The 26,999-nt window shown below is 40.0% G+C and overlaps 1 protein-coding gene across 4 annotated transcripts in view; it reads left to right on the forward strand.

Moving 5' to 3' along the window:
- The first annotated feature begins 2,975 nt into the window (after positions 1-2,975).
- Positions 2,976-26,999, forward strand: part of MAP7D3 (MAP7 domain containing 3) — a 35,493-nt gene continuing 11,469 nt past the window's right edge. Inside the window, exons 1-11 of one of the 4 annotated variants that reach the window (XM_086389134.1) lie at positions 2,976-3,082; positions 8,467-8,565; positions 8,660-8,743; positions 10,131-10,294; positions 13,192-13,303; positions 13,850-13,948; positions 18,034-18,129; positions 23,383-23,498; positions 23,613-24,509; positions 25,054-25,184; positions 25,448-25,656. In XM_086389134.1, the coding sequence (XP_086245260.1) occupies positions 3,028-3,082; positions 8,467-8,565; positions 8,660-8,743; positions 10,131-10,294; positions 13,192-13,303; positions 13,850-13,948; positions 18,034-18,129; positions 23,383-23,498; positions 23,613-24,509; positions 25,054-25,184; positions 25,448-25,656 (2,062 nt within the window). In that variant the 5' untranslated portion in view covers positions 2,976-3,027. Of the gene's footprint in view, positions 3,083-8,466; positions 8,566-8,659; positions 8,744-10,130; positions 10,295-13,191; positions 13,304-13,849; positions 13,949-18,033; positions 18,130-23,382; positions 24,510-25,053; positions 25,185-25,447; positions 25,657-26,999 lie in introns of all 4 variants that reach the window. The other 3 variants (XM_086389135.1, XM_086389132.1, XM_086389133.1) reach the window with 3 other exon arrangements.

Here is a 26,999-nt window from a genome sequence, read left to right on the forward strand (position 1 = left end):
AGGCTGCTTAAGAGAAGTCATATTTATCTCTATTGTCAGATATATATTAAACATCCATTTTCAATGGTTTCTTATTGAATAGTTTGTGTCCATCTTATTAAAGGCTTAAGAGACTGTCATAGTGGTTTTGAGTTAAAAGATTTAATTTTAGGAAGACCTCACCAGTGATAAAAAGTGCACGTCTAGGGACTTCTCTGGTAGTCCAGTGGTTAAGACTCTCCGAGCTTCCAATGCAGGGGCTCAGGTTCCATCCCTGGTCCTGATGGGGAAACTAAGATCTCATGTGCCACAAGGCAGAGCCAGAAAAAATAATAGGCTGAGTGTGGGGACTGCATCAATGGAGAAGTGAAGACATGGGCTAGGAATTAAAAGTGGACTAGGGCTCATCATCTGGTAAATCAGAAGACACAGTGCAAGAAGTACTAGATATACATGGCCTTGAATCCTGGCTCTGCCACTTGCTAACTGTGCTAACACCGGGAAGGTTAACTCTTTCCTTATGTGTAAAATGAGGAGATAACAGAAGCTGCATCATGAAGTGGTATAAGAATTAGATGAAATAATCCATGTAGCACCTTAAGCACTGTCTGCCAGTGTATAAGTACCGGACAAATGACATCTGTTACTAAGTAACAGTAAGTATCTAAGACTCTAAGATGCAGCTACTGCTCCTAGCAGATTGCACCACCACCAGGATGCCCTTCCCATCTGTTTGTCTGATCCAACTGACAGTGCTGGCCTCTTCCTCCTCCCCCCAGAAGCTCATGCCCCCCACCCTGGTGATCTCAGGACATGAGAATCATTCCCCCACCACATCCCAGGAAAGAGCAAGGTCACCCTGGTCCTCAGTGCAAAGGGAAGGGGAAAGGGGGGAGTGGGAAAGGGGGACTGAAGGGTCATTGGTGTGGGAGGGAGTCGGGGCAATGTGCTGCAGTAGGAATTTTGGAGCTGGGAAAGCTGCCATCAACCAAGCAAGAAATGACCAGAGCCTGAGGTGAGCCTGTAACTTAGAAGAAAAGTGCAGATTTGGGAAAAGGGAGGAAAACGTGTGAGTAGAATTGGAAGAGATGAGTCCAGAATGAAGCATCGCTCTTCCCCCTGTTTCACGGCCAAGCGGCAGTAGATGTGAGACAAGAGTCAGAAATGAGAGAATGAAAAACCAGAGCCCTGACTCTGCTGTGTATATGATGGATGAATCTGACAGGTAGTCTAGGATGCAGAGGGACAGTTGTCTCATGGCTGTGAAGCTTAGAACTCTTCCCACAGGGCTGTGATGGTAGCAGTTTCAATACAAATTGTTAGACTTGATAAGTGCACTGAGTGTTTATTACATGTGAATTCAATGTATTAGTAGAAAAAAAGTGACAATTCCTAGACCTAGTATGAGTGTGGTTTCTGAATATTTTTCCTGCTGGTGTCAGGTTTAAGGGAAAAAATAGCCAAGTAGGAAAGAAACAGCAGGAATTCAGGGTTTTTTTGCTCACTGGGGAACATAGGCTTTCCAAACAGGGGCGGAGAGAAGTTAAGTGGCCTGGGTTGTTTCCCAGCTCTGAGTGAGTTGGTCCAGAACACACTCAAGTCTCCCCAAGATGGCAGTCTTCAGTTCCAAAATTTTTCTGAGAAATGTACAGACAGTCCTGTGGGGGCTCCTTAGGGAGCTGCTGTAGCCCCAAAGATACATCTAAGGGGATCTTCCCTGTCTTTCTAGCCAACCAGTCAGGCGCAGGATAGGTGGTCATAAAAGCTTTTGTTGAATGACTCACCTACTGAATGTTTCACAGTGATCTGTCAAAGATGTTGGATAAAAAGAAGGGTTTATCTATAGATTAAAAGAGACCTGTTTGTGATGTTCCAGATAAATTCATCAAAGCTGAATTTCTGTGTAGGTATATGTGCTTTGCTTGTGCCCTAATCATGTGTCTTGATAATCATGGCTACCATTGTGTATATCATGCAGAACACTGGTGTCTCTATACAAGTAGGAGCAGGGCTTCAGGTACTATAGTGCCAAACGTTCCCTGCCCCCCCTCAAAAACACACACTAGTATTTTTTCAAATTGAAGTCTAGTTGATTTACAGTATTATTTTTCTCCACCAATATTAAACTACATCTTCACCAACACTTACTTTCCGCTCTTAAATTTTTGCCAAATCTGTAGGTGTAACATGGTATCTTGTGGTTTTCATTTGTGTCCTCTTGAGTGCTTAAGAGTTTGAGGAAAAAAAAATTTTTTTTTATGCTTATTGCCATTGTGTTTTCTCTCCTGTGAAAGGCTTGCTCATGCCTTTTGCTCACTTTGAGGGGAATTGCTTTTTTCTTAAATATTTTTTAGATCTTTATGCATTCTGGATAGGAATCGTTTATGAATATTATATATGTAATATATAATTATGTATCTGGAGTGATTAACATCAATAAGTCCTCTCCTTCACTTTAAAGACCTAAAGACACTCTAAAGATAATTCACACAACTTTGAGACCTAACAGTGTCACGAGTTATTCTACAGTTTTAAGAAAATCTTTCCTTGTGATCAAGCCCCCTAGAGCATCACAGGAACCCTAGAGCATCACTCTTCCCCCAACCTGGGTCTTTCCGTCCTGTTTCAAAGACTAGCAAACTCATGATGCACGCGCACCAAGGAGGCACTCAAGAAGACCTCCATAAGTGAACAAACGAATGAAGGGAAGATGTTCCTGCGTTGTTAGGTAAAGTGAGGAAAAAGGAAATGTTGGATGGCCGGCTGATCATCGGCCGGCCTCCAGGACGCACGGTGAGAGGAGAGCAGGGGAAGTAGAAGAGGGTGTCTTTATTTACACCTGGTCGTCACCGCCCAGCGGCTCACAACTTGGTGCGCAGAAGGCAGCGCTGACCGGTCGCGGGTCCGAGGTGGGCGCGGCGGCCCTTTGGGCCCCGCCCCTTCCCGCCCCTCGACGACGCCACGGCTTCGGCCCCGCAGCGGCCGCGCGAGAGCCTGCGCACTGGGGCCCCAGCGCCTGTAGCGGCTCCCGGCTCGGCTGCTCCGAAGATGGCGGAGCGCGCCGGCGGCGGCACATCCTTGAGGGGACTGCGCGAACGGATGGGTGAGCGGGCCGGCGCCTCCCGGGGGTTCTCGGGCCCGTGCGGGACGCGGGATTCCCGCGGCTTCGGGGATCGTCGGAGCGGGAGAACTTTACTCCGGAGTCGCCTCGCGCGCCGTCGGGTCCTCATCTCTTCCCCGCCGGAGCGCCCTGGGACGGGACGGGTTGCCGAGAGGGGACGCGGGCGGGAGGGGAGACCAGCCCAATTCCTTCAGCCCGCGGTCCAACTGCCACTGCCGACGGCCGCACCCCCTCCGGCGGGCGGGGCCCGAGGGAACTAACGGGCGCTACTGGGGCGGGAGGGCGGGAGGGCGGGCGCCTGGCACCCGGGAGCACGAGGACAACCCCGAGCCCCGCCTGCCTTTGGGGGGCGGCGGGCAGCCCTGGAGATTTCCCTGAGCCCTCGACGCTCGAGTTTTCTTCGTCTTCCACAATCGGAACCCCGGGCTCTCCGGAGGCTTGACTTCCAGCACCCTCCTGGTTAGGATCTGGTTAAGGTCCTGTGAGGAGGGGGCCGTGAGGGTCTTGATTTGAAATTTGGGATGAGACTTGTCCCCATCCCCCGCTCCTCTTGGCTTGCCTCCTGTAGCACGTGATCGCCAGGATGTCACCTTCCGTGGGACGTCTTGCAGACCCTAGGCTGAACTGAACGAAACTCAGCGCTTCTGGGTGCTTTCTTCTAAACTGGTCTCATCACCAAAGAAATTTTGATCCCAAATCGTTTTATTTTATAAAATTTGGCAGCGCATGGCTTAGCCCAGGAGACTGCTCCAGTGCTTGAGCTAGTATATGTTGCTTGTGGGAGGTTGCTTTTAGTTCTCGAGCTAGTTTCCTTCTATATGAGCTTGAGTAAAACAGTCTTATTGATTTTATTGAAGTCCTTCGGGAATTTTCCATTTGCAGTTAAGAAATTAATTTAGACTGGCTGCAATTGGAAGGGTTTATGTTACTTCAGAACGCTTTGAATTAACTGCCCAGAGACTATGTCAGCAGCAAATACACTTTCATTATGGCACAGGGGGAAAAACGCTTATGTCTTTAGTTTATTATGGTTCACCTACAGGGAGAGTTTGCAATAAATTCAGATTGTTTTATTGCTTACTGGCACCTAAAGTTCTCTGACATTGACTTATTTCACTGATTTAAACTAACCAGCATTCTGGATAACCGCCCCCCCCCCAACGTATTTTTTATATTGAACATTGTAAAGTATTTCTAAAATTTTACATGGAACAGTTGCTTGGAATTCACAGTATTTCAAACCAAAAACTTGAAAACAAAAAAGGCTTAACCCAGAATCCTCGTTGACATCTTTGGTGCCCATTTCACATTAGGAATGAAAACATCACATATTAAAGTTTTCAGAGGATCACCTTGATTAAAAAGAACTTACTTCATGGTCACAGTATTTTCCTGAAGGGGACAAAGGGTCAATGAAATGTGCTGCCACTCTGTGGCAGTTGCTACTTTTCTCTTATACAAATAACAGTGAGTAAACTTTGTTGCTGTTTTAGGCAAAATTCCTTGAATCCCCCTTATTTTTGTTGTTCCCTGATTGCAAATTTCTTTGGTTTCTTTTTTTTTTTTCTCTTAATATTTTCTCACTCTCTTCCTGGCCTAATGACATGCAAACTTTGAGTAATAAGGCCATGAACAGAGAGCCTTGGGGCGGGTGGAACGGATCTGCAGGGAACCCCACCACTCCAAACTACTCAGCTTTGAAGAAGGGTGGATCCAGGCCTGGGCCAGCAGCTGTGTGGGAAGGCTCAGGGACTGGGTTGCTCGAAGACAGTCTGCTGCTAGATACCCCTGGCAGCCTAGCTTTGAAGACTGCATGCAGTAGGAGCTCAAGACTTGTAGCAATTTACCTCTTATTCTGTTACCCAAACAACAGTGAATAGCACTATATTCGTTAATCTGTAGCAATTTGGTTTCATGGTATGCTTGTTTCTTGCCACAACCATAGCCCTTCTTAAAATAATTTTTAAAAAACCTTTCATTCATTTTTTTTTTTGCAATCTATGCCCTTTGCTAAGTAATAGAAAATACTATTTCACTAGTTGATGTGATTTAATGTTTCCAGTTAGTACTGAAGAAAGGTCATGGAGAGGTGGGGCTATAGATTTTATGTGGAACTCTGTGATGTCAAGAGCAACAACTGTGGCAGAATTGCTAGTAAGTTTTGGGATGAATATTTATCATTGATATCTCATAAGGTTAAACATTTTGGGGTGATCGTGCTTGGGTGCAGATTTAGGAAGATTATTACCATTCTTGAAATAACTGTCTTAGAAAAACGTTCTTCCTTTCTTGCATTTTGCTTGTCCTAGTAGAGCAGAGCCCTTATGACACGGATTGTGTGTTGAGGAAGGAGGTTTAGGAGAGAAGCAGAAATTTTCTACTATGTTGAAGTCAGTAATGACCTAAAATGCTTTATGTCCAGAAGGGGCCTCAGAATTTCAATGGTATCTTTTAAAAGTCTATCAAGTGTAAACTATTCTTTAACTTTGGCGTTCTAGTGGCACCTATTTTTGGTTCATTGTATTCTGAGGCTTTTATTGGGTTAGATAGCTGGAATGATTTTTATTTTCTCCTTGTCGAAGGAGAATGGCGGAGTTCCCTGGTGGTCCAGGGGTCAGGACTCTGCTGTCACTGCTGAGGGTTCAATCCGTGGTTGGGGAACTTTGCCACAAGCCTTGAGGTGCCCCCCCCAAAAAAAAGAGAGAGAGAATCGTTTTCTTTTTGTATTGTTTTTTACACATTTTCTTCAAACTTAGGCTTTTCTTAGCCACAGCTATTTCTTTAAAAAAATAAAAGGGTAAATGCTTTATTTTAAAATAATTTCCATTGCTGTATTTCCAAAGTATGTTTTATACCAAAACCAACATATTTCATGTACTTATTGTTGAATAAGTTGTATACATTTAGATCTTAATTCCTTGTGGTATTTTAAAAAGAAGTAACCTTAGAAGTAGCTGAAGTAGGAGTATTGAACTAAGTCATATAAAGGTTGATGTGGGTTTTGTACAGTCTGGTCCTTCATAATTATGTAATATTTCAAAGTAAAGTTACAATTGAAGTAAGTTCTGGCTTTACCAGTTCCTGTCTGTGTAATCTGGGAAAATTATATTTAGCTTCAGTTTGCTCATCTGTAAAGAAAATAATATCCACTTTATAGGATTATTATGAGAATTAAATGAGGTAATCAATGAAAACAACTTCATAAATGGTGAAAGTGATATACATTATTGATTATGGCAGTTTTTTGGAAATACAGATTAAGATTCATAATTCAGTTTTAGTAATAAAATCTACATGTTTTCTTATTTAATCTCCAGGCAGAAAGTAACTTTTAACTTTAATTTGGAGTTTAGAATTAGTATAAGAACTATAGAAATACTCTATTGCACCTGTTACTTTAAAGTGAATTAAATTCCGCATTGAATGGAGTTGAATAAAATGTTCATTTTGTTAACTCCAGACATGGAGGCTTTCCCCTAGTGTCTGGACATTTTTAGAGCCTGTCCTTTTGGTGAATATATTTCTTGTCAGTAGGAATTTGGAAGTAAGGGTCTAAAAATCAGATTTGAGGGACATTTTCTGGTTGTCTAATGGTTAGGACTTGGCACTTTCACTGCCATGGCCTGGGATCAATCCCTGGTCAGAGAACTGAGATCCTGCAAACCACCCTGTGCAGCCAAAAAAAAAAAAATTAGATTTGAATTATAACCTGTATGTGGTATGGTTCATTATTGCCACAACAACTACTTTACGTTTACTTGTGATTAATAAGATCTTTAAATGTGGTAAAAGTGTACATTTTGAGGGAACTTGTCCTTATGGCCAACTAAATTGTGCCAAAATATGGACTTTCCTTAGGACTTTTAAGCAGGAAAACTGAATATACAAAAGCAACGGTGGTTTTCTCTATGCTCACGTAGAAATGTGAGTGGAAGGGGTGGGTGTAGGATGGTTTATTTAACTTATAGACTATATAAGAATTTTCTTAGTACACCAGGACTGAAATTCAGAGAATAATTGTGGTCCACAAAATTGATAAATTACTGAAGAAGTTTATAACTGAAGAAGTCTAGAAGAGTCTAATCTTCAATTCAAATTTAGCTAGATCGTGGATTATCTGAGCTATTTGGTCTCTGGGATTAAAAAAAGTCATTTCCCCTTTTGAAACGGTGGTCTCTATGGCAGCAGTTGCGTCACTTTCAGGGTTACTCTGTAAAATGGCTCCCAGATATTTCATCAGTGGCAAGTAACATCTCAGAGTCCATTCATTCTGAGTACAACCACAGACCCTCTAGTCTCTTATTTTAACTGCCCATCTTCAACTGTTCTGCGTTTTTCTTGATATGTAGAGACCAGAACTGTATGCAGTATCACAGGGGCATGTTTCCTGTGCTTTTATACTAGGGTGGAAGAGAGTTTTCAGTGTTATTCTCCAGCTCCTTCCTGAAGATGCCTGCTACTGTGAGGCATTTTAGATACAGTCATACATGGAAAGAGTTCAGGGAATTCCCCAATAACTTGTTTTGGTATCATCCACAATTTTAGTTTTTCTTACTTTCCCTCAAATTGTGCTCCCACACTCTCATACTCTTATACTTCACCCTTATTGAAGTTTATTTACCATTTTCTACCTGTTTACGCAAGATGTATTAATATTTATTAACTTGATATTTTCCCACCTCGAAAAACACCATCCCATTGGAACTTCTTTGAGTGTTTCTCCACCTTCACTATGCATGAGAATAGAGCTTTTAGCAACTGCAAAGGCCTGGGCCCCTTTCTCAGAGAGTGGAAGTGGGGAGGGGAAAGCATTGCTAATTTTTTTTTTAAACAATTTGGGTGACTCTACGGGGGAGCCAGGGTAGATAGCCCCTAATCAAGGTAATTTATAAATGTTCTCCTTAATATTGGGCCCAATCTCTGAGGCTCTCACTGTTGACACTTTTGCTTCCAAATTCAAATCCATAAACTCCAAATCTTTTTTAAATTCGCCCAATTTATGGCGAAACATTTTTTCCGAATCCTTGCCAGCTCAGTTTTCCTAGTACTTGGTGTAATGTCTTGTCTGAGGCATTTTTGAGATCTGTTACTCATTAGCTCTTATTCATCCACCAGCTCATGCTGCTGCTTCCACTGACAACTCTGTGCACAGATAGGCTGGCATGTCTACAGTAAACAGTGTTAATTCTTTGTTGAATTGTTGAACATCATAGGTTCTCAGTATGTCTTTGCTGACCCAGAGTCATCTGTCATACCTTCTAGAAGAGATGCTATCCTTTATTCTCGAAGATACAATTTGCCACCCCTGGATTAGCTGTTTGTCTTCTTAATATTTAATCCCTTTCCTTTATCTCCCTGTATTTTAGTTGCTGCTGCTAATGCCATTGCTGAAGAAAGACGAAGTCAAGGAAGCTTTAGTTCTCTTCCGTCCCAGCCTTCAAATATAAAATCACCATTTAAGCCAGGTATAATTTCTAGAGTACTTTAATAGATCTCAAAGTGTTCTATCCTTTAAGTTTGATATCCTATTGATATCTAATTATATTCTTTTTTTTTTAGTAATAGATGGCTCTGTGCTTAAAAATGACATAAAACAAAGATTAGCAAAGGAGCGGAGAGAAGAGAAAAAAAGACAAGATGATGGTATTTTTTAAATTAATTTTTATTGGAGTATAGTTACTTTATAATGTTGCATCAGTTTATACTGTACAGCAAAATGAATCAGGATGATGGTATATTTTAGACTTTTAAAAAAATCAAAATGAATACATTTTACATTAAGGTTACATATTTTCAAAGTCATTTTACTTTTTAATCTTTTTTTAATAGTATATGTTATACAGCATGTGTTACTTTTTACTTTGTGTTATATTGGATTAAAAGCATATACTAAATGAGATGAAGAACAATATTTGGCCAAATTGTTTTGTTTTTGAAAGAGTAGTTTCTGTTAGCTTTAATTTTCTGAAAACTAAAGTATGAAAATTTCTTCAGTGTTTGTAGAAACAAGCAAAATGGGGATTTCAGTAAAAACGACTCTGAAAACAAAAATGAAGGAATTCCCTGGAGGTCCAGTGGTTAACCCTGTGCTTTCACTGCCAGAGGCCTGGGGTTCAATCCCAGATTGGGGAACCAAGATCCCACAAGCCATGGCACGGCCAAAAACATAAATGAATTTGCTAATAATCTTACCATAGATACGGTATCTTTCACTGATTGCTGTGCTTTCTCAAGTGTGACTTTGTATCAATTAAGATCTAAAAGAATCCTCCAATTAAAATAAGTAAATTTATATTAAAAAAAATAATATTCTTTTCTAAAAGAACCATAATCTTGAGAGAATGCTTTTTCAGCTATTTATTTTCCTCGTCTGGCCCTGTAAATCCACTGCAAAACTAGTGCTCACCTTCATTCAAATGGCATAGCAGTTGTCTCTGTTTTGGTGAGGAGCAGTTTCTTCCTGTAGCTCTTTAGAAGAGTATTTTTACAACTGCATGGATGCTCTTCAGGCTTTAGTGAGAGGAAATTTGAATGTAGGAAAACATCATGCTGGTCAGTAATATGGTATGTGCCTAAGCTCATGAAGGTCAAATTGGCATGCTTAATATGGTCTGTTTAGATGAGGCCTTTAAAAAGAAGTTTCGTATTAGAAGGGAAAAAGCCATATGTTCTGGCCATGTGTTTTTTAATTCTTATTTTAATGTACAGCATATTAATCTGATGGGGTTTGACTTGAGCTCAAGTCAGCAGAAACATCACATGAAAGAAAATATTTCTTTTGAATTTGGAATTTTAGTTTGGACAGGAGGAGAGTCATTTAAGCCAATTCAGTTCTCAGGAGTTAAATGAACACCCAGTGGAAATGATTCTTTCGTGGCCATCTCTGGTCATTTATATAATAAATCTTTAGTTATTAGCACAGGTTATGTTATTTTTAAGAAAGAGAATAAAATACACTAACTTTCCTTCTCTGTAATGTGGAAAACTTAAACATTTTCTTGGCTCTTACCTTGCTTTTGGAATATTTCAGCTAATAAAGAGACACAGCTACTTGAAAAAGAAAGAAAGTCTAAGATCGTATATGAAAAACAGATGGAAGAAAAACAGCGAAAGCTGAGGGAACAGAAAGAAAAGGATGAACAACGGAGAATATCTGCAGAAAAAAAGAGAAACGAAATGTTAGAGGAAGAACGGGTATGTGTTTTTTTTCTTTGTTAATCAGATGATACACTGTGTTGCCTGGTTCTGCAGTGCTTTTTTCTTAGCCCTTCTCTGCATTTATTGGAACCGACCCCGATTCTTCTGGAACTAGTACCAATTCTTCTTTGGTCTTTCCTTAAACATTAGCGGCTCTTGCCCCATCCTGATCTGAGGCCTGAGTTTAGGCTTAGTAACTGAGGTGAAGGCGAGCCTTGCGCATCCAGGGAGAGAGCCCTGTGCGCCTGCAGGATGCCTGCAGCCTGGGCTTTGCTCTGAGGCGCTCTCTCTCCTACCAAAGGTGTTGTCCCATTGCCTGGTATTCACCCACCCACTATCAGGCCCTCTCTGATAGGGCCCCCTCTGCCCCTGACGGACCACCCCCCTTCTCACCACTGCCCTCATTGTGAGAGTGGCAGAGCCCAGCTGGATCAAAGCCTTCCACTCTCCCGTGGTTCCCGGTTCCCTTTTGTTTGCTCGCTCTCCCTCTCCCTTTATTGTTCCTTTCTCTGTGTTGTGGCCTTGCTCTCTTCCTATCTGGACTCTGTTTGGGTGTCTTTGGCACTCTGTTGATACGAGTCACTACCTTTGTCCTGCCCTCTCTTTCCCTCCCTGTCCCTCTTCAGTCAGTTTGCCTTTGGCTGTTTCTCTGTGGGCATCTGATTACCTGTCTCAAATTGTAGGATTCTCTCTGACACCAAGTTTTTCTCCTGTAGGTTGTTGCACATCTTTACTATGAGTGTCCTTGGCTCCTTTGGAATTGGCATGTTCCCTCCTATTCTTCACTGCCATTCTCGCTTTCTCTGTTCCAGTGCCCCTCAAGTATCCCTGAGTGAGCCTTGGCCTGTCTCTGGCTCTTTGTCTGACTCTGGCCCTTTTCTGCCAATAGCACCCCCTTTTTCTTTTACTTTCTTTGTCTTAGCTTCTCCCTCCTTTTTGCTCCTCATCTTTGGAGTTTCTGCCATTGTTCTCTCAGTGTGTGGGTTTTTATCCTCTCTTTTTTTTTCTGTTGCTCTAATTTTAAAATATTTTTTCTTTCTTTTTCCCTTTGTTTCCATTTCTCTCCCAAGAGCCCTCTTCTCTGTGTCCTTCTCTGGTGCTCACTTTTCTTCCTAACTTTTACACACAGTTGGCCCTTGAAAATGCCTCACCCTCCCCAACTCCTTATCCCCGTCGGTGAATCTTTATTTTAGGACTATTCCTGTGGTGTTTCTTCCCTGTCCGTGGTTCACTAGCACCTTCTCTGTCTTTTCCCCCACATTCCAGTATTTAATGAATTCTCATTCAGAACTTGTATCACTCTATCTTCCTCTGTGAAATGTCTCCTTAAAATTACTTCTCTGTGGTAAAGAAGAGTAAAGGCCAGAGAGACTAAAGTTGACAAAGACAGAACCAAAGAGAGTAAAATAGAAAACTGTGCTGGGTCAGGAAAGCCCCCTGGAGGACAGAGGGAGAGCCCCAAGGACTGCAAGTAGAAAAGACCATCTTAGGAGAAGAGGAACCTGAGAGAGAACACAGGAAAGGAAGAAGCAACAAAATGGCACTGTAGACAGGGTGGGAGCCAGAGAGAGTGAGCCAGACAAGAGCCCAGAAGGCAAGGGGAAAGGTCCAAAGAGAACTGGCCCCAGAGAGCTAGTGCGGGAGAGCCCTAGACAGAGCAGGGACCGCTCATCACTGAGGAGGCTGCACATAGAAAAAGAGAATGATTCAGCAGAGCAGGAAAAAACCCCAGACTCAGTGGTGGGGAAGAGGGGCGAGTGTGAGGGGCACATGGGAAGGAGGACAGGAACTTGGACGTGAGCCGCAGATGCCAGAAGGAACCTGAAAGAGCATGGAGGGTCAGCACATTTGGAAACAGCAAAAGAGCTTAGGAGAGAGGTTTTAATAATACAAGAATATTCTGTTTTTAATCTTTATTATACTTCTGGGGTGTCTAAGTAATTTAGGACAACTTCCTTTCTGTTAGAAAATATAATTTAAAATATTGTCATTAGATAAGTTTCATTTTAAAATTGGAGTTGCTTTTCTCCTCAGAGGATATGGATGACTCCAATTTCCTAATATGTTCACCCTCTAAACTGGGAACATTGTAAGGATGATGTTGCTATGAAACAGTTGCTGTCAGGGAAGAATAGAAAACTTTCTGGCCCTGAGGTTGATTTGCTTACGTGAGTGTAGTCCATGGTATGTTACAGCACAGAGATGAGGAATAGAAAACTGCATCTCATTTCTGACAGTGGCGCTGTTTTGCCACTGTGTAGCATTTGCATTCGTAGACCTGTTATCCTGCGCGGTTTAGACTAAAGCTGAGGTCAAGACAAACATATCTCTTTTTAAAAACTTGATTAGTTAACACCAGAATTTAAGAAGTTAGAAATGTGGATATAATAGATGATCTGGCATAGTTTCATTGATGCATATTAGTTGATTTTTTATCCTGCCTCATTCTACAAAGAATTTAAGGTATATTTTTAAAACTATATACCACAACCAGATGAGAAAATAAATGTTTGAGTGAATCAAGCAGAGGGGGGAATTAAAATAAGAAAATAATAAAACATAAGGTATGATTAGCATACATCAAAGCATACTACTCAGTCCTTGTATAGTTGCTGGAATAGGCTACACCTTTATTTCTAAATTTCCTGATGATACAAGCAAAGAGGGAAGCATGGTCAGTTTCTCGATTCATATCCGTAAGATTAAAACCGACTTAGTTGGGAAAGTATGGATTCATACCTGAGATGTTTCCAATTTTAACTTTTCTCTTTTATAAAAAAAATTTTGCCTGATTAAAAAATTTAGTGGTAGGGGTATTTTATAACTGATAGATCAGAATTATACTAGTGAATATAATACATATGTAAACATTTATTGGCTTTTATTTTAAATAGGAAAAATTCAAAGCCGTCCTTCATCGTACACTGGAAAGGAGCAGCCGCGTTGACCGTCAAAAAAGATGGTCATGGGCAGGCTATACAACAGTAAATTCCCAAAATAAGACCGGTAATTAATACAACTGCTAAACTTTTAAGTTTATTCATTTTCACATGTAAATATTAGCTGTTAGTATAAGGTTGCATTTACAATGGGTTTTCAGCTTTGTCTCCTAAGTGAAAACACTGCCATGTATTCTTTGGCATGCATTTAAGTTTGTGTCGTGTGAGATTGCCAAAGAAACAGGTGAAATTTTAGAATAACTTTATTTTATATGGTATATCCAAAATCTTAACCATTTAAACTTGTAATCTGTGTTAAAGTGAATAATAATTGATAAGCTTTGCACACCTTTATCCAGTGCATATTTTAAAAATAAATTGCCCTGTTTACTAATGATGTACTATAATTTTTCCTATGTGTGGATGTAATTCTAAGCAATTGCATAAAATGTAAGTTAAATTTCCATAATTTATAAGGAATGATCGACAGTGAGCATTGTGTACCTAATTAATACATGTTTATGCTCTGTATAAGTACATCATGAGCTCATCTTGTTTCAGCTAATGATGCTTTTTTAAATATGAGTACAGTAAATCTTGTATCTTTTCTCAGTCAACAAACATTCTACATCTACTGAAAAGCTTGAGCAGGGGACTTGTGGATTACATAGACAAATGTCATCTACTGGTCTTCAAAATTCTGTTGCCAAGAGTAAGTATTTATTTCATGTATTTTACTGAATTTCAAACCAGTGAAATCAAGTCTTTATATGTATTTCTATAGTACCACTTACTCTTTAGATCATAGGACATTTAGATTTATTTTAGAAGAGCACCACGTTTCGCAGTAGAGATGGTCATTACTTTTTTGTATTTTCATCAGTATAAATCCCTGTTTCTTTAAAAAATTTTTGGCTGGGTCTTTGTTGCTTCATGGTTTTTTCTCTAGTTTCAGTGAGCAGGGGCTTCGCTCTCGTTGCAGTGCATAGGCCCCTCATTGTGGTGGCTTCCCTTGTAGAGCGTGAGCCCTAGGGCGCATGGGCTTCAGTAGCTGTGGCACATGGGCTCAGTAGTTGTAGTTCCTCAGGCTCCAGAGCACGGCTCAGTACTTGTGGCACACGTACTTAGTTGCTCCAAAGCGTGTGGGATCCTCCCAGATCAGGAATCCAACCCATGTCCTCTGCGTTGGCAGGCAGACTCTCCACCACTGTGCCACCAGAGAAGCCCCTTGTTTCTTGGTTTGTGTACTAATGGTATCAGATGGGTTTGTTGGGCTCAGGTAGCCCAACAGCTATGAAATATATTTTGACCCAGAGACATTGCCATTAAGTGACACAATAATTTATTTTAGAATTAATCCGTATTCTGTCTAACCTAAAACTGAAATCCGGTTTTCCAGAAACTAGAGTAGTCCATTCAATTTCCGTTAAGATTCATGAATATTACCTAATTTAAGAAAAATAATAGCATATATATAGCAGTGGACAGGTTAATCTGCTTCATATATATGTAAAGTTGACAAGCAAGTTACCTTCCTATTTTATAATTAAGACCCCAAGAAATTCAGTGATTTCCATTCCACCCTGCTCTTTTGTGGTTTATATTTTGGTTATCTGATCATAATTTTCTGGTCATTTGATCATAATTTTAAACTGTACATTCCACTAACAAGTCTGTGTTTTTCCTCAAAGCAAATAAAGTGGTTTTTAACTGTTAATGAGAGAGTATTTCTAAGCTCTACTTTACAACTCTTTGTAGAGGTAATGCAGCGCTCTTTAAAATAAAACTTACCTACTGCAGATACTTCAAATACATTTTGCTCCTGGTGTTTGCCCTTTTAATTAGCACTCCTTAGTTTCTTGACCAGGAATTGAACATGCACCCTTGGCAGTGAAAGCGTGGAGTTCTAACGACTGGACCACCGGGGAATTCCCTAGCATTCCTTATTTAAAAAAAAAAAAATCTTTACCTGAGTGTGTCAGTGACCATATCTGGCTTATACTACATGGTGCTTCTCACTGATAGTTGGAATGGATTAGATAACCATACCCATCAAAAAAATCCTTTTTCTTTCCAGAGAAAAAAACAGACATGATCTTTGCAGGAAAAAGACATGGTAAACATATTCCACTTCATTCTCTCAAACTTGGCTATAGAAAAGATATACAATTTTTGTACCTGGTGAATTGAAACAAAGGCATAATTTTAGTTTGAATTAAAAATGTTTCTTTTGTGTTATTAGGTGTCTGAGCATTTTTTGAGCATGCTGATTGCTCTAAAATTCCAGTGTGGAAAAAAGATTCTGGATATCATTTAAAGCATATATTTAGTTAATTGTAGCAGTGGTTAACTTAGTGGGAAAGATTTCCATTTTTGTCTAAATATATGCTGAAAAAGGATTTTTTGTTTTATTTATACTTAAATTACATCATTTGTACTTTTAGAACTCTTAAAATTTTCAACAATGAACTTGAGAGAACTTTCGTTATTTGTCAGTTTTGACGCATCTCATTTTCTCTTGTAATAAATAGTCCAGCAGAAGTTGATCCACTTTCCGTCATTAACCTTAGTATGCTTTTCCAGAGCACTTTTACATATAGCCCAGGTTCATTCATAGATTAATATGGGAAGATTTTCTCTAGCACCTTGCTTATCATATAATAAAATTAATTTATTATTCACAAAACTCAATCCTTTAGAAAAATTAGATAACATTCATTGCAATGTCATATTTGTATATTTTCATTTTATTTTAATTGTTTCACAAGTGTTGACCCTGTTTTACTATCTAATTGATTGGAGGAAGTAGCAAAGATTTCTCCACAGACATTTCTTAATTTTTATTATAGTGAGCAAACGCTAGTGTGTTTTCATTAATATGTGTATCTGCTGTATTTGTGAAACATGTAAAGAAAAGGGACAGGTGATGACTTTCAAGTTAGTAATGAGTTCAAGTGCAATGAAGAAACAATTCCAAGTAATTTTTTAAATGATATCTTTACTTGTTTTTAATCCAAGAAGGTATGTGTGGAAGATACTTTATGAAATAACTTGCTTTACAGTATATTCCTCTAAGTCACTTCAGTCATGTCCGACTCTGTGCGACCCCATAGACGGCAGCCCACGAGGCTCCCCTGTCCCTGGGGTTCTCCAGGCAAGAACACTGGAGTGGGTTGCCATTTCCTTCTCCAGTGCATGAAAGTGAAAGTGAAGTCACTGAGTCGTGTCGGACTCTTAGCGACCCCATGGACTGCGGCCCACCAGGCTCCTCCGTCCATGGGATTTTCCAGGCAAGAGTGCTGGAGTGGGGTGCCATTGCCTTCTCCATTATAGTATATTACACACTCTGAAATGATTAATGCTGTAATTAATGATTCCACGGAAAATAAAATCAATATTTTCACTGGCTTACCTTTGTAAAATCCCTTCAAACTGAAATAAAACCTGTTCAATCCAGAGAGATGAACATTTCAAACTCAAATGAATTTCATAGCTTGCTTTATATTTTCATTTTTTAAAAAATATGTTTGGCTGTGCTGGGTGTACTGTATGCAGGATCTTAATTCCCTGACTAAGGATCAAACCCGCGCCCTCTAGTGAAAATACAGCCTTAATCACCAGGGAAGTTCCTAAATAGCCTTTCTTTAAATCTCGACTGATTCAAATAATCTGTTTTTCTTCTACTCAGTGCTGACTTACCGTAAATTCACACTATTTTGTCATTTCTTGCAATGTGATAGTAAGGGATAGGTGATCTCATCACATGATCGAATTGATTACATTTCTGTGGATTGTGCTGTGCAATTACATTATCAGTTCTAGAATTTTCAAATGATGCTACATTATCAGTATTTAATCTATAGCTCCCCAAAAGAATTCTTGTTTTCTTCTTTTGGCCACTCACCTTGTGGGATCTTTGTTCCCTGACCAGGGATTGAACTCTTGGCAGTGACAGCACAGAATCCTAACTCATGAACCGCCAGGGAATTCCCCAAAGGGTTCTTCTTTAAACAGACTTCCATCAGTATTCTGAGCCTGAATACTTAAAGTGAAATGGAAGTGTCTACACAAAAGGGATTATTTTCCCATATGACTAGTTTGGGTTGCTAACACTGTGACATCTGTGCCAAATATTAATTATCATTTTTATTTTAAAAATACTAGTTGAGAGAATTCCTTGGCAGTCTGGTGGTTAGGACTCGGTGCTTTCACCTCTTTGGCCTGGGGTTCAATCTTTGGGGAACTAAGATCCTGCAAGCCATGCAGCGCAGCCAAAAAAATAAAACTCATTAAAACTAAAGTGTATAAATTAGTTTAGTAATAGATGTCATGGACTGTGTCTAAAATTATACATTGTGTATTCCTAATTTGGGAACTTTGATATTGTCAGTCAGTATGAGACATTTTCTTTCTTTTTATTATTTCCTAGATAATTTTATTTCTCTTTGGATAACTTACTTAAAAGAGTAACCTGGTTTTAACTTTGGGCATGTAGAATCTCTTCATAATACTTGAAATTAAAAAAAATTCTTACAAGGAAGAGTAGTGAAGATAAAAAAAAATGTTTGGGAAAAAGGAGTGGCTCACTCCTGAAGGAATCTGTTTGTAAACAGCTTGTAAATAGTAATGTTCCTGGACTTCTCTGGCGGTCCACTGGTTAAGACTCCATGCTCCTAATGCAGGGGGTGCGGGTTCAATCTCTGGTTGGGGAACTAAGATCCCACATACTATGTGGCATGACCAAAAATTTTTCTTAATTTTCTTAAAAACTATGATTTCTTTGCCTTTGTTCTCCAGAAACACCAGAAAAGAGACGAAGTTCATCTTTGAATAGAAGATGTAGCAGACTGCATTCATCTACAGAAACAGAACAAGTAGAAGAAAAACGACCTGGTTAGTTATTTCTAAGTGCCAATCTTCACTGGTGGTTTAAATGTGTTATGTTTATGTCAACATTCAGCTGCTTGAGAAGCCATTCCAAAACACTGGAAGCCAAAATATCCCTTCTTTAACTAAAAAATATACTTTGGTGACATGCTTATTTGGCTGAAGCTAGAAGAATCTCTTTATTATTATTTTTTGCCTTTTCCCAAAACTGAATTTTATTGGAAGGTCTGGTTCTCATTAAGTGTCATACAACAATAAAATATGTAATTCTGCCATGAAGCAGAGAACCAGACCATAGAATGTTGGTATAGATAGATTTGTCCTGAGGCACTTCATTCCTTCAAACATTTCATTAGTTCGTATATAGAAAGTAAAGGGAAAGTGAAGTTGCTCAGTTGTGTCTGACTCTTTGCAACCCTGTGGACTGTAGCCTACCAGGCTTCTCTGTCCATGGGATTCTCCAGGCAAGAATACTGGAGTGGGTTACCATTTCCTTCTCCAGGGGATCTTCCTGACCCAGGGATCGAACCCAGGTCTCCTGCATTGGAGGCAGACGCTTTAACCTCTTAGCCACCAGGGAAGCTCTAAATTACTGGCCACATTTTGAACTTCAGAGATTTGCTGCTTCACAGCATAATCCACATCTATCCTTTGGGGGTGTTTTCACTGCTGATCATTACACACAAGATTTCAAAATTATTACTGAAGTACTTGTTTATTTAAAGTTGTTTCTGACACCTTTCCCTTAAGTTTTCCCTATTAAACATGATTGTTCCTTTTTGTTTCATAACAAACTGTTCACTTACAGAGGATTCAGGTCACATCCTATTAAAACAAATGTCACTGTGGCAGGGATCTTCATGAACTTAAAAATTGGAGCAAGCTATTTACAGCAAGATTGACTTAATTCACTCAGTCCCTGGGAGCTCGTGGCAATGAACTTGACAAATGTGACTGTCAGTGACATATACCTGGAGGAATCCATGTCAGAGTGCTTTTGTCATTTACAACTTTTTTCTCCACATGTGAGTTTCTCCATAGAGACTCCATACATTGGGTATGGTAATAGATACATTACCTGGATCCCTGCATTGGGATTATTGTGGTATGCTGGGCTTCTGCCTGTCTATTCAGGTCCTATCTTCCCTAACAGTGCAGTCCTGTCAGGTGGCAGTGTTTGGTCCTGTTATGTATGTGTGGTTCTCAACTGCCTCTGCTTTTAGGCTGGGATACTTATCATTTAGAGCAGTTCACATTGCTCTTTCTTGCTTTCTTCCTTTATTTGTGAGACCTCAAACTGAGTCCTTTCTGTTTGTTCTCATCATTTAGTTTGTTAGCTATGTACCTCTCTTTGGGAGAATACTTTAATTGGTTGCATGCTCATCCCAACAAAAGTGTCAGTAGCCAGGAACAAAGTACTGCTTCATTAGTAGTTTAATAGCAATAATCCAGGTAATAAGCATAGGATAGAGTGCCTGAAAATGTTAGCATTTGTGCTTAAAAAGTAGGTTTTATCACTTAGTTTTTTACAGAAAGGCATAAAAATAATTTGAATCAATACTTTGCAAATGAGTAAGTCTGCACAACATTTTATGTTGCATATTTATTTTACGATGGCAAACTGGGGTAGTTATCAGGGTAATTTATAGGATGAGATAAGGAGTTTCGGTGGTTGTTAAATTTTAAAACCGTGGGTTCCTTGACCTGTGCTTAAATATATCAGTATTATAAAAAGGGCTGGATTTTAGGTACATAGAAAAACCTAAATAATATCAAGAGAGAAAGCCAACCTTTTTTTCTTAAAATGTGGAAGAATAGCATTGAGTGGCTCTTTAGCTTTTAATTAAGAACATAAAGATTGTTAGTAAAATAGGGACTTCCCTGGCAGTCCAGTGTTTAAGACTTTGCCTTCCAGTGCAGGGGGTCCAGGTTTGATCCCTGTTCGGGGAGCTAAAAATCCCACATGCCTTGTGGCTAAAAATTCCAAAACATAAAACAGAAGGAATATTGTAACAAATTCAGTAAAGACTTTAAACATGGTCCATGTAAAAAAAAAATGTTTAAAAGAAGATTGTTGGTAAAACAGATTTTCAGGGTTATGGGTCACATATCATGTTAAATATCCCTCTTGGTAGTAAGTCCTCAGTCATAGAGAGCTCTAATGCATTGTTCCCATTTTCTCCTTTTTCCCTCCACTTTTTCCTTTCCAGAATATATCCCGCCCCCTTTCCTTGTTTTTCGGTCAACATCCATATGATTAGTGAGCCGAAGTGCTGTCATAGACTTTGTAGCGCAGCTTTATTTCTCTTGATTCGAATTCCTGACTTTGCTTCTGCCTAGTTGTATGTGTGTCAAATTATTTTCTGCCCATCTCTCCCCAGTGTATTGTGGGGTATTCTAATTCAGTTCGGTTCAATTCAGTTGCTTACTCTGTCTGACTCTTTGCAACCCCATGAACTGCAGCACGCCAGGCTTCCCTGTCCATCACCAACTCCCAGAACTGGCTCAAACTCATGTTCATCGAGTTGGTGATGCCATCCAACTATCTCATCCTCTGTCATCCCCTTCTCCTCCTGCCTTCAGTCTTCCCCAGCATCAGGGTCTTTTGTAATGAGGCAGTTCTTTGCATCAGGTGGCCAAAGTATTGGAATTTCAGTTTTAGCATCAGTCCTTCCAATGAATATTCAGGATTGATTTCCTTTAGGATTGACTGATTTGATCTCCTTGCAGTCCAAGGGTCTCTCAAGAGTCTTCTCTGACACCACAGTTCAAAAGCATCAATTTTATTTATTTAATCGGTTGTGTGCTCATCCCAACAAAAGTGTCCTTTTTGGACATCATTCAGACTCATGCTTTCTTTATGGTCCAACTTTCACATCCATACATGACTACTAGAAAAACTGTAACTTTGACTGTATGGACTTTTATCGACAAAGTAAATGTCTCTGCTTTTTAATATGCTGTCTAGGTTTTTCATAGCTTTTCTTCCAAAGAGCAAGTGTCTTAATTTCGTGGCTTCAGTCACCATCTGCAGTGATTTTTGGAGCCCAAAGAAAAGAAGGTGTGTCACCGTTTGCATTGTTTCCCCATCTATTTGCCATGAAGTAATGGGACCTGATGCCATGATTTTTGTTTTTTGAATGTTTTAAGCCAGCATTTTCACTCTCCTCTTTCACTTTCATCCAGAAGCTCTTTAGTTCCTCTGTACTTTCTGCCATAAGGGTGGTATCATCTGCATATCTGAGGTTATTGATATTTCTCCCTGCAGTCTTAATTCCAGCTTGTGCTTCATTCAGCCTGGCCTTTAGCCTGACGTACTTTGCGTAGAAGTTAAATAAACAGGGTGACAATATACAGCCTTGATGTACTCCTTTCCCAATTTGGAACCAGTCCGTTGTTCCATGTCTGCTTCTAACTGTTGATTCTTGACCTGCATACAGGTTTCTCAGGAGGCAGGTAAGGTGGTCTGGTATTCCCATCTCTTTAAGAGTTTTCCATAGTTCGTTGTGATCCACACAGTCAAAGGTTTTAGTGTAGTCACTGAAGCAGAAGTAGGTGTTTTTTTCCTGGAATTCTCTTGCTTTTTCTGTGATCTGGTGAGTGTTGGCAGTTTGATCTCTGGTTCCTCTGCCTTTTCTAATTAGAATTCTAATTACTTTTTAAAATATGTTACTCCCATCACAAATCTCAATGGTTTGTCTTAAATTTCTTTAGCTATTAGAAATCTAGTTATTATACTTTTATTTTCTGTAGCACAAACTGTTAGCGTTAAACAAGTGATTAGGCACATACAGGTATGTAAGTAAAATGCTTTCTCTGCCAAAAGTGAGGAACTGAAAAATAGCTGAGTCTTTTTGGTATATTTACCAAGTCTTAAAAAAGCTCCCATCAAATACCTTTTTAAAAATATTTAGGGACTTCCCTGGCAGTCCAGTGGTTAGGATACTGCACTCTCTCTGCCCAGGCTGTGGGTTCGATCCATGGTCAGGGAACCAAGATCCCACAAGCTGCATGGTGAGGCCCACACACAAAAAAAGTGTATTTTAAAGTAATAAATATTTAAACCAATAAATATTTAGTGAAAAAAAATTTAATGTAATTTCCTGTTATCCCAGTACTCACTGATAACTGAATATTTGCATTTATATATTTTTAATAAAGTGCAGTCATAACCTGCTTTCGTTTAGATTCAAAATATACCATTTTCTGTGTCCAAAAATAGCATATTATTACTCTTAATGACTGCCTTAGTATAGTCCAAATTTTTTTGTGTGTGTGTGTTGACTATTTAGATTATATTTTCAGTTGTTTCAGTATTATAAACAATGCTGTATTAAGTAACAACATACATACTCATTTTTTAATTTAATTTTCTCTTAAGGATAACCTAAAAGTGAAATTGCTGGAACAAAGAATATATAGTTTTCAGAGTGGCTTTTGATACACTGTTGCCAAAATGCTTCCATGGGGCATGTGCCAATCCCCCAGCCTAGTTCCCAACATTAGTATTATCGCTTTCTTCCATCCTACTAGTACCAGATATTATAATTTTTTCCATTTCTTAAGCTAAAAATATTTAGATTGTTAAAACTGGAAGAGACCTTGGAGATCCAGCCCATTCTGATTACTGTGTGTTAGTTGCTCAGTCATGTCTGACCCTTTGCGACCCATAGACTGTAGCCCACGGGGCTCCTCTGTCCATGGGATTTTCCAGGCAAGAATACTGGAGTGGGTTGCCATTTCCTCCTCCAATTCTGATTACTGTCTTACTGCAGTTTTTAGTATGGGTGAGAAGATGCTCTTGTTTATACTCTATCTTAAAATAATCATATATAGAGGGTCTTATGTAATCACCTGTAATGGCAAAATCCCTGGCCCTGGTGACTTTGTTTAGATTACTTTTTATAAGTGTCCAAGGTTTTGTAATTGTCTATGAAAATCATTCTGAACTATAGTGTGATTAAAATAGAAATGCTTGTTGCAGACATCAGCTTTGGAGAAGCATCTTATTTTCATCTAGAGAGCTCTGTTGCTTTCACAACACTTCTCTTTTAGTGGTAGTGCCTCTGAAGTACCAACTTTGAGATGTTTCTGTCTTGTGTCTGTGATCCATTTCACTAAACATTTCTGTATGGTGTGTAATCCCTGTGATTTCCTAATAAACGACTGATTTTGTTTTTATACTGCTAATGGTACATTTCCGTCTTGTCAAATTTCTACCTATGTGGAATTTCACTCTTTGTTCTCATTTATCCACAGGCATCCACAGTGTAATCCAGTATGTAAACATCCCCCTGCTTAGGCAGAGCAGTGATGAATTGAAGAGTACCATAGTGCCTCGCCAGTCAACAGCGGTGATGCCTTTCCAGGAGAAGGTAGAAATACCTTCCAAGACTAGTGTGGGAGTGGCCCCCAAGGCAAGTGTGGAAGTGCCCCCTGAGGTGAGCGTTGAAGCACTCACCAAGGCAAGCTTGGATGAATCCCCCCAGGTGAACGTGGAAGCACCCCCTGAAGTGAGTGTGGAAGCGTTCCCAGAGGAGAGCATGAAAAAACACCCCAAGGTGAGTGTGGAAACATTCCTGGAGGCAAGCATGAAAGAACACCCTGGAGTGAATGTGGAAGCACTCGCAGAGGAGAGCATGAAAGAACACCCTGGAGTGAATGTGGAAGCACTCGCAGAGGAGAGCATGAAAGAACACCCTAAGGTGAGAGTGGATGCACTCCTAGAGGTGAGCATGAAAGAACACCCTGCAGTGAGTGTGGAAGCACTCCCAGAGGAGAGCATGAAAGAACACCCTGAGGTGAGCGTGGAAGCACTCGTGGAGGCGAGCATGAAAGAACACCCTGCAGTGAATGTGGAAGCACTCGCGGAGGCGAGCATGAAAGAACACCCTAAGGTGAGCGTGGATTCACTCCCAGAGGTAAGCACAGAAGAACACCCCAAGGTGAGTGTGGAAGCACTACCAGAAGTGAACATGGAAGGACCCTGTGCAAATGTGGAAACATCACCTGAGACCAGTGAGGACCTATCCCTTGAAGCGCATGTGGGTCCATCCCCGGAGGTGAGCATGGACTCATCCCCAGATGTGAGTGTGAACCCATCTCCTGAAGTGAGCATGGACTCGTCCCAGGAGGTGAGCACGGAAGCATCATCTGAAGCTAGTGTGGACATATCTCCCGAGGCGAGCATGGTAACACTCCCCGAGGAGAGTGTGGAAACATCCCCTGAGGAGAGTGTAGAAGCGTTCTCAGCGGCAAGCATGGATGCACTCCCAGAGGGGAGTGTGGAGGTGCTCCCCAAGGAGACCACGAAAGGGCCTTCTGAGGCAAGTGTGGAGGCACCCCTGGAGACCTCCCCTGAGGTGACCGTGGAAATATCTTCCAAGGTAAAGTGAAAGATTCTCCACAGGTTCGACAAGTGCCTTTCATTGACAGATTTTCTGTTAAAATCTATATTTTTTGTTGTATAGATGATGATGGGTCAGATTTCACAACATGCAGCATTCTATGATAAAATATATTCACTTTAATGATTTAAAATTATCTGATACTCATTGTCTCAGAGTTTCCCCCCAAAGTTGGAATAATAGATCATTTTTAATAGAAGGGATAAAATACAGTGGTTTATATGAATTATGTTTCTAAACTCTGAAGGAATGTTTTTGAGAACTATCACAGAGGTCAATTAGGCTTTACAAATAAAATTAAGTTTTGAAGTAAAAGAATTATTTTAAATTATTTCTTTGACCTGTTTGAATTGTATAATATAAAATGTTAGTCTGGAAGAATGAATGTCTGTACCTAAGTCTCATGCATGAAAGGAGAATTGGGATTTTAGGAGCATTTTATTCAGAATTTTTTTCTTTTGAAAGGGCAGCCACAAAAGGTAATACTAGTAATTTTTTTATATGATCGTATTGATTTGTTCAGAAATCAGAAATGGACGAACAGCCCTCAAACCCTATTACCAAGAAGCGCATACCACCATCGCAGATACCGTGTTATAGATGGTCATCATCTCCTACAAGAAGGTGGCGTCCACCATCTCCCATCAGTGCTAGGTAAGTAGCTTATTTGCAGCTGTTCCTGATACATGTTTTACCAGGATAAACCTCGCATCAGTGTTTCATAAATAATGTAGTATGCATGATAATGAAAATATAAAGGGAAAAGCCTTTAAAAATTAATTTACCTTTTATCTATTATAAAGTATCGTATCATGATGTCAAGACATTATAGTGTGTGAAATGGTACAGTAAAAATCAGCACATATATATTATAAAGTCATACCAGACTTCCTCCATTAACTATTTCTTTTTCCCAGTAGGCAAATTCAAAAGAATTGCCCCCCGTCACCTTCACCCGGCACGTCAAAACAATCGACACAGTTTTGTTTTTCCTATAAAGTAATTCCTACGCAGCGTACTGTATTTGCACAAAATGCATTAGGTACTATGGGAATGAAAAGCAAAGCCGTTTCTAACACCATTAACAACTCTGAGGCTGCAAGCCAAAAGGATATGATCTGTGAAGGTGAGTTCCTTCACTAACAAGTTCATTTCAGCCACCAGAAAATCTCAAGGTAGTCTGGGAACTGTCATTTTATTCCCCAGTTCAGAGAACTATAGGAAGCAAACTTTATTTAAAATAAAGAGCATTGCACCAGTCACACTGGCACAATGCTTGTTTTTTCTTGCTGCAACTTCTTATTTAGCCCCATTTTTGGAACTGATGTTTAGTGTGTACAGATGGGTTGGATGAATGCCATGGTCTAGATGGTCCCTGCAGTTCCTTCCAGCTCTGATAGTGGATGGCCCTTAGGTATTTTCCATCCTTGGAGACAGCACATCCAGCCGTTTGTGGCTGAGCAGGTTTCCATCAGGAGCTGTAGGGTAGTTTTTATGCATAGACCGTAACATGTGTCAGGTCTGTATGTGGGTTCTAAAAAATATACTGGTTTTTTGACTATCACATGCATTCTTTTTTTTTAATTGAAGTGTAGTTGATTTAAAATTCTGTGTTACTTTATGGTAAACAGCAAAGTGATTCAGATACATATGTATAGATACTCCTTTTCATATTCTTTTCCATTATAGGTTATTATAAGATACTAAATACAATTCCCTGTGCTTATGCTCAGTCCAAATGAGGTATAAATCTTTTATTTTTCTTTTTTGGCCATGCTGCACAGCTTGGGGGGATCTTAGTTCCCCAACCAGGGAGTGAACCCAGCAGTGAAAGCAGTCAAGTAGGACCTTATTGTTTATTTTGTATGTAGTAGGGAGACGGCACTGGCACCCCGCTCCAGTACTCTTGCCTGGAAAATCCCATGGACGGAGGAACCTGGTGGGCTGCAGTCCATGCAGTCACAAAGAGTCGGACACAACTGAGCGACTTCACTTTCACTTTTCACTTTCATGCATTGGAGAAGGACATGGCAACCCACTCCAGTGTTCTTGCCTGGAGAATCCCAGGGATGGCGGAGCCTGGTGGGCTGCCGTCAGTGGAGTCGCACAGAGTCAGACATGACTGAAGTGACTTAGCAGCAGCAGCAGCAGTGTGTATCTGCTAATCCCAAACTCCTAATTTATCCCTTCCCCCTTGCCTTCCCCTTTGGTAACCATAAGTTTGTTTTCTATGTCTGGGAGTCTGTTTCTGGTTTTTTTTTTTTTTAATTGAAATATAATTGATTTATAAGAATTTTCCACAGTTTGTTGTGATCCAGAGAGTCAAAGGCTTTAGCATGGTCAATGAAGCAGAAGTAGGTGTTTTTCTGGAATTCCCTTGCTTTTTCTATAATCCTCCTGCATTACTTAATTTTAAATACACTTATGAATTTTGCTTTTTGAAGAAATTCCACAGTGAATTCTTTGTAA

Source organism: Bos grunniens, chromosome X (assembly GCF_055505025.1).
Source record: "Bos grunniens cultivar Pamir isolate PY7600 chromosome X, Bosgru_T2T1.0, whole genome shotgun sequence".
NCBI classification, from domain to species: Eukaryota; Metazoa; Chordata; class Mammalia; order Artiodactyla; family Bovidae; genus Bos; species Bos grunniens.